Source organism: Orbilia oligospora (assembly GCF_000225545.1).
Source record: "Orbilia oligospora ATCC 24927 unplaced genomic scaffold scaffold00054, whole genome shotgun sequence".
NCBI lineage: Eukaryota > Fungi > Ascomycota > Orbiliomycetes > Orbiliales > Orbiliaceae > Orbilia > Orbilia oligospora.
In genome coordinates this window covers 1,424,381-1,436,861 of record NW_011645611.1, presented here as the reverse complement: position 1 = coordinate 1,436,861, position 12,481 = coordinate 1,424,381, and the positions used below count along the sequence as shown (strand labels likewise).

At 45.1% G+C, this 12,481-nt stretch overlaps 2 protein-coding genes across 2 annotated transcripts; one reads left to right on the top strand and one right to left on the bottom strand.

Moving 5' to 3' along the window:
• Nucleotides 1–2,092: 2,092 nt before the first annotated feature.
• Nucleotides 2,093–3,825, top strand: AOL_s00054g444 (uncharacterized protein; the record flags this gene model as incomplete). The annotated part of the gene is made up of 4 exons (XM_011121760.1): nt 2,093–2,296; nt 2,529–2,831; nt 2,900–3,388; nt 3,460–3,825. 4 exons carry the CDS (start codon nt 2,093–2,095, stop codon nt 3,823–3,825), a joined length of 1,362 nt encoding a protein of 453 aa, XP_011120062.1.
• A 679-nt stretch (nt 3,826–4,504) lies between these two features.
• On the bottom strand, nt 4,505–10,007 carry AOL_s00054g443 (uncharacterized protein; the record flags this gene model as incomplete). The annotated part of the gene is made up of 3 exons (XM_011121759.1): nt 4,505–7,354; nt 7,408–9,531; nt 9,594–10,007. 3 exons carry the CDS (start codon nt 10,005–10,007, stop codon nt 4,505–4,507), a joined length of 5,388 nt encoding a protein of 1,795 aa, XP_011120061.1.
• Between the last annotated feature and the right edge of the window lie 2,474 nt (nt 10,008–12,481).

Here is a 12,481-nt window from a genome sequence, read left to right as displayed (position 1 = left end):
GATTCACCGTCGGGTACTTAGACAGATATAGTATCATTGTATGGACGCGGGCGGAATCGAACCGTCTTCCCTCAATTTGAAGTCGAGGGATCTGACCATCGCACGTCCGTTGTACCGAGCTGTCTTGACAATACTATACATCCTGAAGTACTTTACATCCATTACATGACCATTTCAGAGATAATATCGAGGCAAAAAGTAGAAGGGAAGGGAAGAGAAGGGAAGAAAGATTGTAAATAGGTCCTGTCCGGAATCGAACCGTCACTGCTGAATGATAAGTTCAACAGTCTAACCATCGCAGGACCTTTAATTTGATTCAACTTCAACATCATCTTCAACATCACCAGCTAGCCAGCTAGGTAAGTTCTAGGTTGCAACCCATCTCCACTTCAAGCTTATATACAGACTAAACCAACACTGGCATAGTATCAGATTATTTTTTAGTCAACCCGGATCGGGCAACCGTTCGATTCCGTGACATGGTATCCGAACAGAGAGGCTTGCAGAGCCGATTGTCAGAAGCTCTTATCGTGGTCTGGCTATAATCAGATTAATTAATTAATTGGCATGGCAAAAAGGGGTCTGTTCTTAGTGCCAATTACCAATTAGTTCCTGTCGGCTTGAATTGCCCAGCCACGGATCCAATATAACCAACTTTTGCATTACGACAACTTCATCTTCGTCTTCATCTTCATCTTCATCAACTTCGTTTCCATCTCCACCTTCAACTTCGACTTCATCCTCGTCCTCATCATCTTAATCAACCGATAATCAACATTTCGCAATAGGATAAACATTGCATTCTCCATCATCTCCGTCAAAAGGGAGCTAAAGAATACAGATCTGAACAAACCCCCCCGGTCAGATATCATATCAATGTTACATTGATAAGATATAGCACACACTCTCTACCAAGAAACCAAACCCAACCAAGATCTAGATCTAGCGATAGCTTGGACTCGAAATCGCAAAATACCTAGGCCGAGTAGGTGCCACAGAATTATTTCAAAGAGGTCATCCGCGAGATAAAAACTAGCGAACCAAACAAGACAGCAAGGGTCATCTGCATCCGCCATTCGACGCTGCTGCACATTCTTCCGTAGTCACTTTTTTCATGCACTAGAACTCCGAAGAGGTGGCATCTTTTTTATCATCGACATCTGTTCCCATTCCCGTCCGGTCTCGTGCGCATATCCATCTCAGACATCTCGAGATTAGGTTACCCGAACCTTGCTTTTCCCTGTCCCCCAAAAAACACTCGTTCGCTGTGACCTAGCCATACGACCAAACGGACCGTCGACAACATTATTATTACCTCTTCACCTTCTAATTCCTCTTCTTGGTATTCCCCACGCTATACCTATCCTACTGCTGCTCCATCGACGAGGGTGGGACGTGGTACTGATTTGATAAGAATATTTAATCCTGTTTTATCTGTACATGTACTTACTTCCACTCCCTTTCGACCAACCCCACCCGACACCGGCTGGTCCGCCATTCAAAGAGCTTAACACACCGCCCAGCTCGAACCCAAATGACCCACCCTGCGCTCTAATTCTAGATTAGGGAACATTAAGGTCATTTATTCCGATCCCGCCTCCTCTGACTTCCCAAACCATCTTCTTTATAAATTCAAATAAAGGTGGCTCCCTCACCCATCTCAACTTCTCCTTCCCCCTCGTCATCCTCCAACTACCGTTGGAAAGCTGTTCCGGACTCACCACCACCACCTCCACCACCCCCAAAGGACGACCCTCCCTCCAGACCGCCTGCTTTCGCTGGAGTAGTAGTTGGGAGTAGTGGTGCCAGGCCTGGTCACCAAAATAACTACGTCCGACCTCTCCCTCCTCCTCCTCCTCCTCCTAGAGACCATCATCGTCAGCAGCAACAAAATCCAACCCATATCTTCGGTTTCGCCCCACAGTCCCATGACAGGTACCGCGACGTCTCATACGACCGAAGACTCAGGCTCCCGCCCCCTCCGTCACAGATAACCGAAGAAGTCGAGCTAGAGTACATCAAGTACCATAAAACAAAACCTCGCAGTAACAATAATCATAATCTAGACGGACCCACAAACTCAGCTTCGACCATGGGCCGCTACGAAGAAGACGAAGAAAGCGCCGGCATGGATGAGCGAGAACGACTAGTCCGGGACGATCGATCGGTTGCTTCTGGCGAAGTCGTAGTCGAGGGTCCACGACGGTACTTCGGTGGACTCTCTAGGCGGGCGTTTGGGATTGCGTTATTGTTGCTGGTGGTTACGTTATGGGTCACCTCGAACTTTTTGGTTAGCGTGAGTAGACATGGATGACCTAACCTGCCTGATTTGGATGTTTTTTTTGAGGAGCGAGGGGGGGAGGAATGCTTGTTAAGCAAAGCTTCAGGGGAACTTCAAGCAAAATAGAGAGTATCAACTCAAAAGAGATGGATTATTGCTTAATTTTTATTTTATTTTTTTAAATTTCTGTGCTATTGCTCCAACAGAAGAAAATATTGATTGCTGATGGGAAATTAATCCTCAATAGCATATCTTTACAGACGACGCATACGTTAAGCCATACCTAGTGGTATACCTTAGTACGTCGTCGTTTACGGTTTATTTGATTCCGTGGGGTCTCAAGGAGTTATATAGAAACCCCAATGTGCGGAGATGGTTGAGACTTATGCCTCTAAGGGGTGGGAAGTCAAGGCTGGATACGAGGTATACGAGGTTGGATGATGATGAATACGACGACGAAGACGAAATAGACGACGGCCCGGGTGATGATAAGTTGAGCACCAGGGAAACGATGCGGTTGAGTGCTCAATTCTGCCTGCTTTGGTTTGTGGTATGCAACCCTAGACCCCTAGTCGATATATTGTTTGGTATATGATACTAAATTACCATTAATGATAGGCGAATTGGTTCGCTGGCGCATGTCTGGAATATACCAGCGTCGCGTCTACTACCATTCTCTCTGCCACCTCTTCAATCTTCACCTTAATTTTTGGTGCTTTATACCAGGTCGAACGGTTCTCATGGGCCAAACTCGCTTCTATCATTGTTTCCCTGAGTGGCGTTGTCTTAATCTCCAAGGCAGATGCTTCAAAAGGTGATGGAGCTTCTACGCCTGAAACCCCAAGTAATACAACAAAGTCTCATAGTGCTGCTCAAACTTTACTCGGGGACGGCATGGCACTATTTGGAGCCCTGGTCTACGGATTGTACACCGTCCTACTCAAGGTCAGAATTGGCCATGAGAGCAGAGTCAGCATGCAACTCTTCTTTGGGTTCGTGGGATTGTTTAATTTCATATGTCTCTGGCCTGGACTCGTAATCTTACACTTTACCGGCTACGAGAAATTCGAGCTTCCTCCAACGAACGGTGTCTATTGGATTCTCTTTGTGAGTAAAAATCATCTTACATCTTTCCGATCCAAAGCTTTGTTTCTTTACTAACTGAACTATCCATATAGATCAACTGCTGCATCACTGTCGTCTCAGACTTCTGCTGGGTCTTTGCGATGATGTATACGACCCCTGTAATCGTTACAGTCGGGTTAAGCTTGAGTATCCCCATGGCACTATTCGGTGATGTTCTCATCTCCAGTTTGAAATTGTCATGGTCCTATTGGATCGGTGCCGGTCTTGTGTTCGGTGCATTCTTTGTGGTCAACAATAGCGTGAAGGATGATGAGTTGTTAGAGGTTTCGGGTGTCGCGGCGGCAGCGGGAGCAGGCTCAGCGGCTGTTATGGATCCCGAAGAGAGTGACGAGGATCGACGACGGAGCAGGGTATTCGAGAGGGAGGCAACTGTCTATGGTGGAGGACGCATTTTTTAAAGTAGAGATGCTAGTAGCTCTACGCGTTCAAGTTTCTTTCTTTCTTCTTTCTTTCGTTTGAGTATTGATGGGAAATGGGATTATAAAAAAGAAAAAGACAGGAGTTTTGGGGATTATATTTTTCTTTCCTGGTTTTTGAATTTTAATGTTGGTTGTTTCTTTGGTTATCCGTCTGGGCCCCTTGCTTTCTTTCTGGTCATCATTATATACCCCCCTTCTTCTCCAAACATAAAACACTGGCATTCAGCAATAGCATAGCTAGCCAGTCGCGGCGCCCCGTCGAGCATTCGCACCTTCTCGTGTTATTGGTATGTATACCTTCATAGAGCGAGTAGATAGACTCAGCGTTCCTGTATTCATCAATTGTAAAGAGCATTAACATATACCTATATATCCTTACAAAAAAAAATCCTATGGACAAAATTAAAATGTCAAAAAATAAATTTCAATGTTTTACCTATTCAATAAGCAATGGAATAAAAAACTAACAAAGAGTTCAGAATCCGCCTAATACAATACTATGGTACACGTAAGATGCTTTTTTTCTCCTCACTCTCCTTTCATACCATGATCCAAATTACTTTTTTTTCTCCAAGGAAGTACTATACAAAAAATTCGCTAGAATGGTTAGCAAATAGATATATACGTCCAACCAACGACCACCCCAAGATTATTCTACTCAATAATCATCCTCATCCTCTTCTTCATCCTCTCCGGCCTCCGCCCTCGCCTCCTTCTCCTCCACCAACTTCTTCTTATACTCCACCGCCTGAGCAATCACATGATCCTTCCTCTTCTTATCACCCGGTGCGAATTTTTCTTCCAACTCCATCCACTTATTAAACACCCCATTAGCCTTCTTAGCATTCAACTTGCCCGTTGCCAAAACTCTAGGGAATAGTCGTCGGACCACATCGATACCTCCTTCCTGTTTAGCTTCGATATCGATGTATACGTTCCAAATATCCAATCGCTTGGGATAAGCCGACAACAATTTTTCAAACAACGTCCTCCCCTTTTCGATCTCACCGGATTTATATTCCAATTGTGCGAATTTCAGGGTTAAACCGGGATGAACCTTTGTATCTTGAATAGCCTGTAAAGCCCTCGATAACATGATTCTTGCGTCATCACCGCGGTTTTTTTCCATCATGTAGGTCATGTAGTTTATCCATATCTTTTCGTCCTGAGAGAATTTCTTGATCATGGATTGGAATAATTCATCCGCTTGTTCGTGTTTACCCGTTTGAATGTAGACGCTGACGAGACCTTGGTGGATTTTCTTGCCGTCGTTGTATTGACAGGCGGATTTGAAGGCTACTTCTAGGGTCTCGGGGGTACCGAATTCTAGTTCGAGGTTGAGTCTTGCGAGCCAGACGTTGAGTTTCGAGTCCTCTTTTCGGTGGTCGATTTTCTTCACAGCACGTTCGGAGATGGCGCGGGCGGTGACGATGTCCCCGTTGGCGACGAGGAAGGCCATGTATGACATCCAGAGGAGGGAGTCGTTAGGGTCGGCGAGGAGGAGACGTTCGTAGTCTGATGCGGATTGTGGTTGACGGGTGTCAAGGTCACCTGTGAGATCGACTTTGATGGCGTTTTTCTTTTTCTTTTGCTTCTTGGTGGAGTCCCCTTCGTCTTCGGAGTCTGAGGGGGCGTCATCGGGGAACAAGTCGTCCATGGCGGAGACCGCGGCGTCGGCGGTCCAGTTTGGTTTGTTGAATTTGGAAAAGAAAGAAGTAGAGGGGCGGTCGATGCCGGTGATTGTTACACCGTCTGCAGCGGTGGAGGCGCTGTCAAGCTTAACACCACCTTCTTCTTCTTCCTCTTCTTCCTCATCTTCCATTTCTTCGTCCTCGTCCGCTGAAATGATTAACTGTTCCTCCGTAGATTCCTTTGGAACAAGTTCTTCATCAGGCAGATTTCTGAAGTAGCTGGCTTTCAACCCGAATGAGATCCTTCCTTTTTTCCTGTCCACGCTCAAGATCTTTGCTTTGACCAAATCACCCTCCCCGAAGAGCTTCGACGGATCTACATCGGCCTTCTCATTTGACATCTGGGATTTGTGACATAACCCGCTGACGTTGTCCGATCCATCTATAACGATAAAACATCCGTATTCCGTAACCTTGCGAACATGTCCGTCCACAAATTCGCCATCCTTGTAGTCTGCAATCGTCTTCTTCGCCGTTCCTAAGAGGACCGACTTTTTCAAGTTGATGCTGATCTGGTTTGTGTCGAGATCAACAGACATGATTTTACCCTTAACCAACTGATGAACTGTAAAACCCTTCTTCCAGTCCTTGACGAACTCGTCGCTAAGATCAGATATCCTTGCACGGGCAACAGCGGTGCCACCAAGGTGGATGTAAACTCCATTATCCGCGACATTGGTAACAAACCCACGATACTTACCCCCAACCCTCAAATCCGCTGCAGACTTAACTTCCACATCACGAACCTTAGCTGAAGAATCAAGAATCCTAGAAGGACGAGTCGACAAACGAATCTTCTTATTCGAATGATCCACGCTCAAGACGCATACACGGACGATGCTATCCGTGTTGAAATTCTTGACATCGGCTTTATCGAAATCGTCGGCCATGTCCGCAAGACTAATAGATCCTAATATGGTTTCGCTGAGCTGTACGATAACCTTGCCTTCGGAGATTTTGGTGACTTTGGCGGGGATCATCATTCCTTCTTTGATGCTTGACCAATCGAGAGGTTTATTGCCACCCAGGTATCTTGCGGTGAGGTCTAGTTTTCCAGTATCGACGTTGACATCAAGGACAGAGACTCGAAGTGCAGTACCGACGGGGTAATGCTTTTCCAAGTCACTAAGGGCAGAGACATCCTCAGAGATTTCCAAAAGCTTGACTCGGCCGCGAACGGAAGGGGAGAGGTTCACCCAGAGATGATCCTGTTGGACATTATTGACGAATGCGAGGTATGTCTCTTCCTTCTTTAGATCGGAGTATTTAACCAAACTGTTTGCTTTGCCAGTGACCTGCTTGGCTGATAGCTCAAATGTCGGCAGCTTTCCGGAGACACGGTGGGAGATGGGGAGATATTTGTGGCTCTTGACATCATGGATTCCAATAACTTTGACGTCGATTTCCTGTCCAACAGCAAGGCCTTGTCGCAGAAGAGGGTGCTTCTTGTTTTTGATGGAATCCCAATCTTTGAAGAATTCAGAAACATCAACCCGCCCTTTGACATTATCGGCAAGATCAATGTTTATTTGGGTTGGTTTGATAGCTGTGATTCGGCCTTTAGTAATATCAGCTCTTTCTAAGTCTTCGATCGTCGAGATTCCGGTATCAACAGGGTTGACAAGGGCTGTAGAAATGGCAGTCTGCGACTTTTCGACTGGTTTTGGCTTTGGCTTTGGCGCTTCAACTGTAGGCTGTGGGCGCAGAGACAGTGTGAATTGTTCCCTAGAAGGAATTATGTCCGTTACATAGCATGTAATAGACTGCAGTCTGTGGTAGCCAAAATCCGGCAAATCCTCGACCTCCTTTGGTAGAGCCTATAGAATCGTTAGCTTTGAATCCTGGATAAAAAGGAAGTAATTTGATTTACCTTGCGTGGCAGCAGAGCAGTAATCCCATCGATAAAGGCGACGAAGACCCCGAAATGAGTTATCTCCTTAACAAACCCAGCAACGGCGCTTCCAATCTTAACATCCAAAAAGCTCTTGATCAAAGTATCAGATTTGGAAGCCTTGACCAAACTTGGCTTTGAAGATAAGTATACAATGTTTCTCATTTCATCCTTGCGGAGAACAACGAGGTCGACGAGTTTCTGGCCAGCTCTGAGTTTTTTGAATGTTGCTAGATTCTTCTCCTTGGAACCGTCGGTTAGTTGACCAAGGACGATCAAACCCTTGATACCATCTTGAAGACTCAAGACGACATCGTCGTTGGACTTTTCAATAATAGAACCTTCAACAATGCTTCCAAGAGCGATGTTCTGTAGCGCTTCTGCCTTCTCTTTGCTTGAATCGGCCTGGCTGCTTCGGCACGATAGTCGAACCTTCTTTTCCATTGGGTCGCTCGATATAACATGGACATTCAAGGTTTGTCCAACTTTGAAGTGTTCCATAGGATCCTTGATGAAAGCCTCGCTCATCTCAGAAACTGGTAGGAAACCTCTAACCTCGCCATAGAACTCAAGAATGGCACCAGTAGGCATCAACTTGACGATCGTGCCAGGGGTTTCCTCGTCCTCTTCAACATCGATGTAGTCCGCAAATACGGGGCCTTCCGAGTTGACAATCGCCTTCTTCAGCGTCATCTTGATCCTGCGCGAATCAGTATCAACGCGCAGAATCCTGCCTTTGACAGCTGCTCCTTCCCTGAACTTCTTTTCTGGGTGTTGAAGGACAATATCGGACATGTGCATTTCTGGTACATATGCTTCTAAGCCTTCTTCAACCTCGACCAACATACCACCTCCAACAAATCTAGAAATTTTCCCTTTTACCACATCGCCTGGCTTAACATCCTCCATCCTCAGATATCTTTGCGATAGGATTTTCGGCTCCATGGAAGCGAGCAGAAGCCCGTCCATACTGTTATAATCCAGAATTCGGATCGCGTGCTTGCTACCCACTTTGTAAGGGCCGGTTGTCAATATCGAATCGATCTTCTTGTCTGATATCCTCGAAATATGAACGAACACCATCGTATTTCCCAACCCGATGTTAAGAATCAACCCAACTCCAGGAATGATATGCTTCACAGCGGCATCCGATTTTATCGCGCCGATAGGGAGTTTCGATAGTGCCAATTTGCCAGATTGAGTTTGTGGTCCCATTTCCTTGACATGGGTTAAGAGCGAGCCAGCAAACTTCTTGTTATCTGATCCGGGGATTGAAGCCAAGAGACGGACAGTGAGATGATTTCCTGCTTTGTATTTGGTTTGGAGGACTTCACTAGAGAAGCAACCAGAATGGAAGAGGTCGACGGTTACATCGATTGATCCCATGACCGTACAGACGAGTCCGTTGTCTTGTACGTCTGTGACCAAAGCCTTAGAAGCCATGGTACCTGGCAGGAAACAATCAATTGTAGGTCCATCACCGACAGCTGCATCCTTTCCAGATTTTCCCTTGATACTCTTGTGGAAATCAGAGGCCAATTGTACAACCTTTCCACCGCTAGCTAGACCAAGGACATGACAGAGGAATGTTCGTCCAACTTTGATGGTGTTTGGAGGCGCACCACAGTCTGACTTGCCCATAAACCCTGACACAAAGTCCAACCCGAGGTCCATAATGAAACCATTGTCTTCAATACTTTTAACGGAAGCTTGGAGAGTGATTCCCTTGACAATCTCGGTCTTTGTGATCCCAGGATTCGTAAGAGTTGGGAGAAGACTAAGTTCGATATGTTTGCGCTGCTTCTTCTCACCGGAACCGGTGCCGCCAGTCGAGACGTTCATCACATAGGCTCTGACAGGTTGGTTTACTTCAAACAACATATCCAGTCCTGGGATTTCAGCCTCGGTTTCTTCGGCGTTGTCTTTATCAATATCCATCCCATCTTCATCTTGTTCTAGACTGGCTTGGAGCTGGTTGGTGTATTGCTCGGAAATGGATGTAAGAGGGGCGTATCCGACAAGATTGTTCGGTAGGGCGATCGCAACATCCTTCTTTGTAATTTTCGAGATAAACCCGAATACTAGCTGCCCTTGTACGAGTTTCTATCATCGCTATGTTAGTACAGCGAACATGCCCTCCAAAAAAAGCACATTTCGAATCACACCTTATAAGACAGCTGTTCGATCTTAATCTCTGGCTCTTCATCTTCGACTTCTCCCTTCTTATGTTTCTTCGAAGACGACCCCTTAGCTGCAGATGTGCGACGCTTCTTAGGCGACTTATCGGCCGCCGTTGGCGCCTTCTCCGCCTTTGTTTCAAATAAAGCTTCTCGAGTAGCTTCGTTAACTACTTCCTTATACTCCAAAGGCGTCAATGCCGATGCGCCACCACGTGGGAACGACGGTTCGTCCTTATTCGACTTGCGCAGCGAAGATTGCATTGTCGATGCTTCGGTAGGTTCTTGCTGTGCAGGGGTCTTGGAAGCAGTAGGTTCCTTAGGACCTGTCTTTTGGCGTTTTGTAAATTTTGGAATATCTGCTGCGCCTTTAGAAGGCGAGTCCTTCCGCTTGTTCGCCATGGTAGGCTTATGTGAAGCGTCGGTCGTGGGGAGGTTGGTAAGAATTGGTTGTTTATCGATCGACGGGCTAACAGAAGCAGAACATTGGAGACTTTTTTTTTTTTTCAAGTGGTCGCGAATTTTTCTTAGACAGTAAATGTGCCAAGACTCAAGCGTGGGCAGGGGTTGAACTAACGTGGTAATTTTGCGTGTGCAACCATCTGCAACACAGAATGGCTACATCGAGAGTTGCAGGGCTGTTTACAGTCGTAGCACTAGGTACTTAGCTAGGCTGGTTAATTAGTGTAAAAAGACTATGGATTTTGATTATATAGGCGGCCTCCTAGACCTCTCCACTAATATGAAACAAACTATCAAATTAAATTGCCGTGACATTATCAGCAAGACGTATTCGCACAAATACGTACTTAATTAAGTTAACATAAGGATGAATATTACTATAAACCCAGGAATTCTTTAGGTCCCAAACGCTATGTGTATATACAGCCTTATTTTATTCTAGATATAAGTTCTCCTCCCGTGATACCAAGGGCCCAGCCCACTGAGAATAAGCTTTATAACTTAAAGGCTGTGGCCAATTTAAGATTGTCTCGACCTCGATTCCCTCGGCTCTATATCTCAGAATGTATTTATGCTATTTATAATTTAGCAGGGCGGATAGGAGATAGCTAAATAAATCTAAACTGGGTATCTGGGATTCAGCAAGATTAACAGTTTCTATTTGTGATTACCTTATAAGACCAATGATTTAGGACCCATGTGGATCGATCGGCATACACGCCATTGTGCTTCTCGATGGTTTGAAATTTTTGATATCATTTTATGATTTTCTAACGTCGCCCCTAGTAGGAGAGCCGCATATATTAATATTTATAGCCTTCAAATACGGTGGCTCCACCTGATCCTTCGTTTACATGTCTTGATCGAATGGATCTATTAACGAGTACGCGAGTAGTCGACTATTAATATTATACATCGCGGGTATAATCCTCATCTAGAAGTATACTTAAGTACATATGTACATATGTACTTATCGAAAACTATACAATTCAACTTCTACTATAGGCCACAATTCAAATATAGCTAGGAGCGCGTACAGGCCTTCACACATATACTCAACCCTTATTACTCCATGGACCCATATATCCTCCGGCAGAGATTTCAGCATTTTTTGGCTTTTATAAACTCCAAGGTATCTACCGGGGATGCACAACTAATATCCTAAAACCTCGCATCGGCATCGCCCAGCCACACAATACCCTCAATTTAAACAGATATCAAAGAAATATTAATATCGCGGGTATGCACCTGTTAACGCTATGCTAATCGAAACCCTTGCATTCGGAAGCTACCATATTACTAGGAATCACCCGTAAAAAAGAGAATGTGGAGGATTCAAGGGATTTCCATAAGTTGGGAGGCAGCGAGGTACCAATCCAGTGAAGCCAGGCCGCAACAGTGATTCAAAGTAGGTACTAGTTTCTGCCTAGATATGACAGTCCATTAAATGGAGTTCCCGTTAATTTATGTGTTAAAGCGAGATTTATAATTTAGGTGTCTAACTTTATCTCTTCCCATGGCGCAAATTTGAATAAAGTATCAATGCTATATATATAGCTAGTAGATATGAAGTATTCTTCCATTATATAGGCTTAAAGTATGAGGTACATATCTACAGCTAACCATTAACTGAACCAATACGGTCGTCAATATATCATAGGCCTCCCTGCAAAAACTAGTTGTGAGCATGTACATCCGTTACGCCTCTAGTCGCACTGTATAATTCAATTTGTACTAGTCCCGTCCAGATTAGCGAGTTTTAAATGATAGGTAGTCGACTTTAGCTCCAAGTACATCAAGGATGGTTATCGTCTCCGTATGTTCTAGCCCGAAGACTAGACACTTGACCCCGAAGGTTGCCCGTGATTGATGACGTCGATTTATGAGCCCGCATGCATTGAGGCTGTCAGCTGCTCTTTCCATGGTATTAATATGCTATGTACCAATACACCAAAGGAATCTTTAATTCCAAAATGTGAGGGTCCTCTTGGGTAGTTTAATTCGGGGACCTATGGTCGGCCAGTTCCGATATCTTGAAATCATCCGTTTTCCGACAGGGCAATTCCGAGCTTATCAACCCAACCAAAAATATATAAAAATTACATAGTATCACTCCGATAACGCTCTTTTCAAATTTTCTTTGAAGTCTTCTAGAAATCCGAATTTGCGAGTCATGAAATCCTACACTAGGAGAACCCCGAACTAGTCGCCGGGGAACAGTTCGCCTTTGCGTTGGCGTGTGTGTGCGTGCCTCCGTCTACAACAGGCAGCTAACAACCTCATGCAAGAAATCCCCCAAGCGAAATCTACCCTATATAAACTCCCACACTTGTAAACCATCAATCAAACCACAAAGCACGAGACCCGGCCAATTGTACCGTCGACCCTCTTCCCGACCAAGCTTTAAAAAAAAA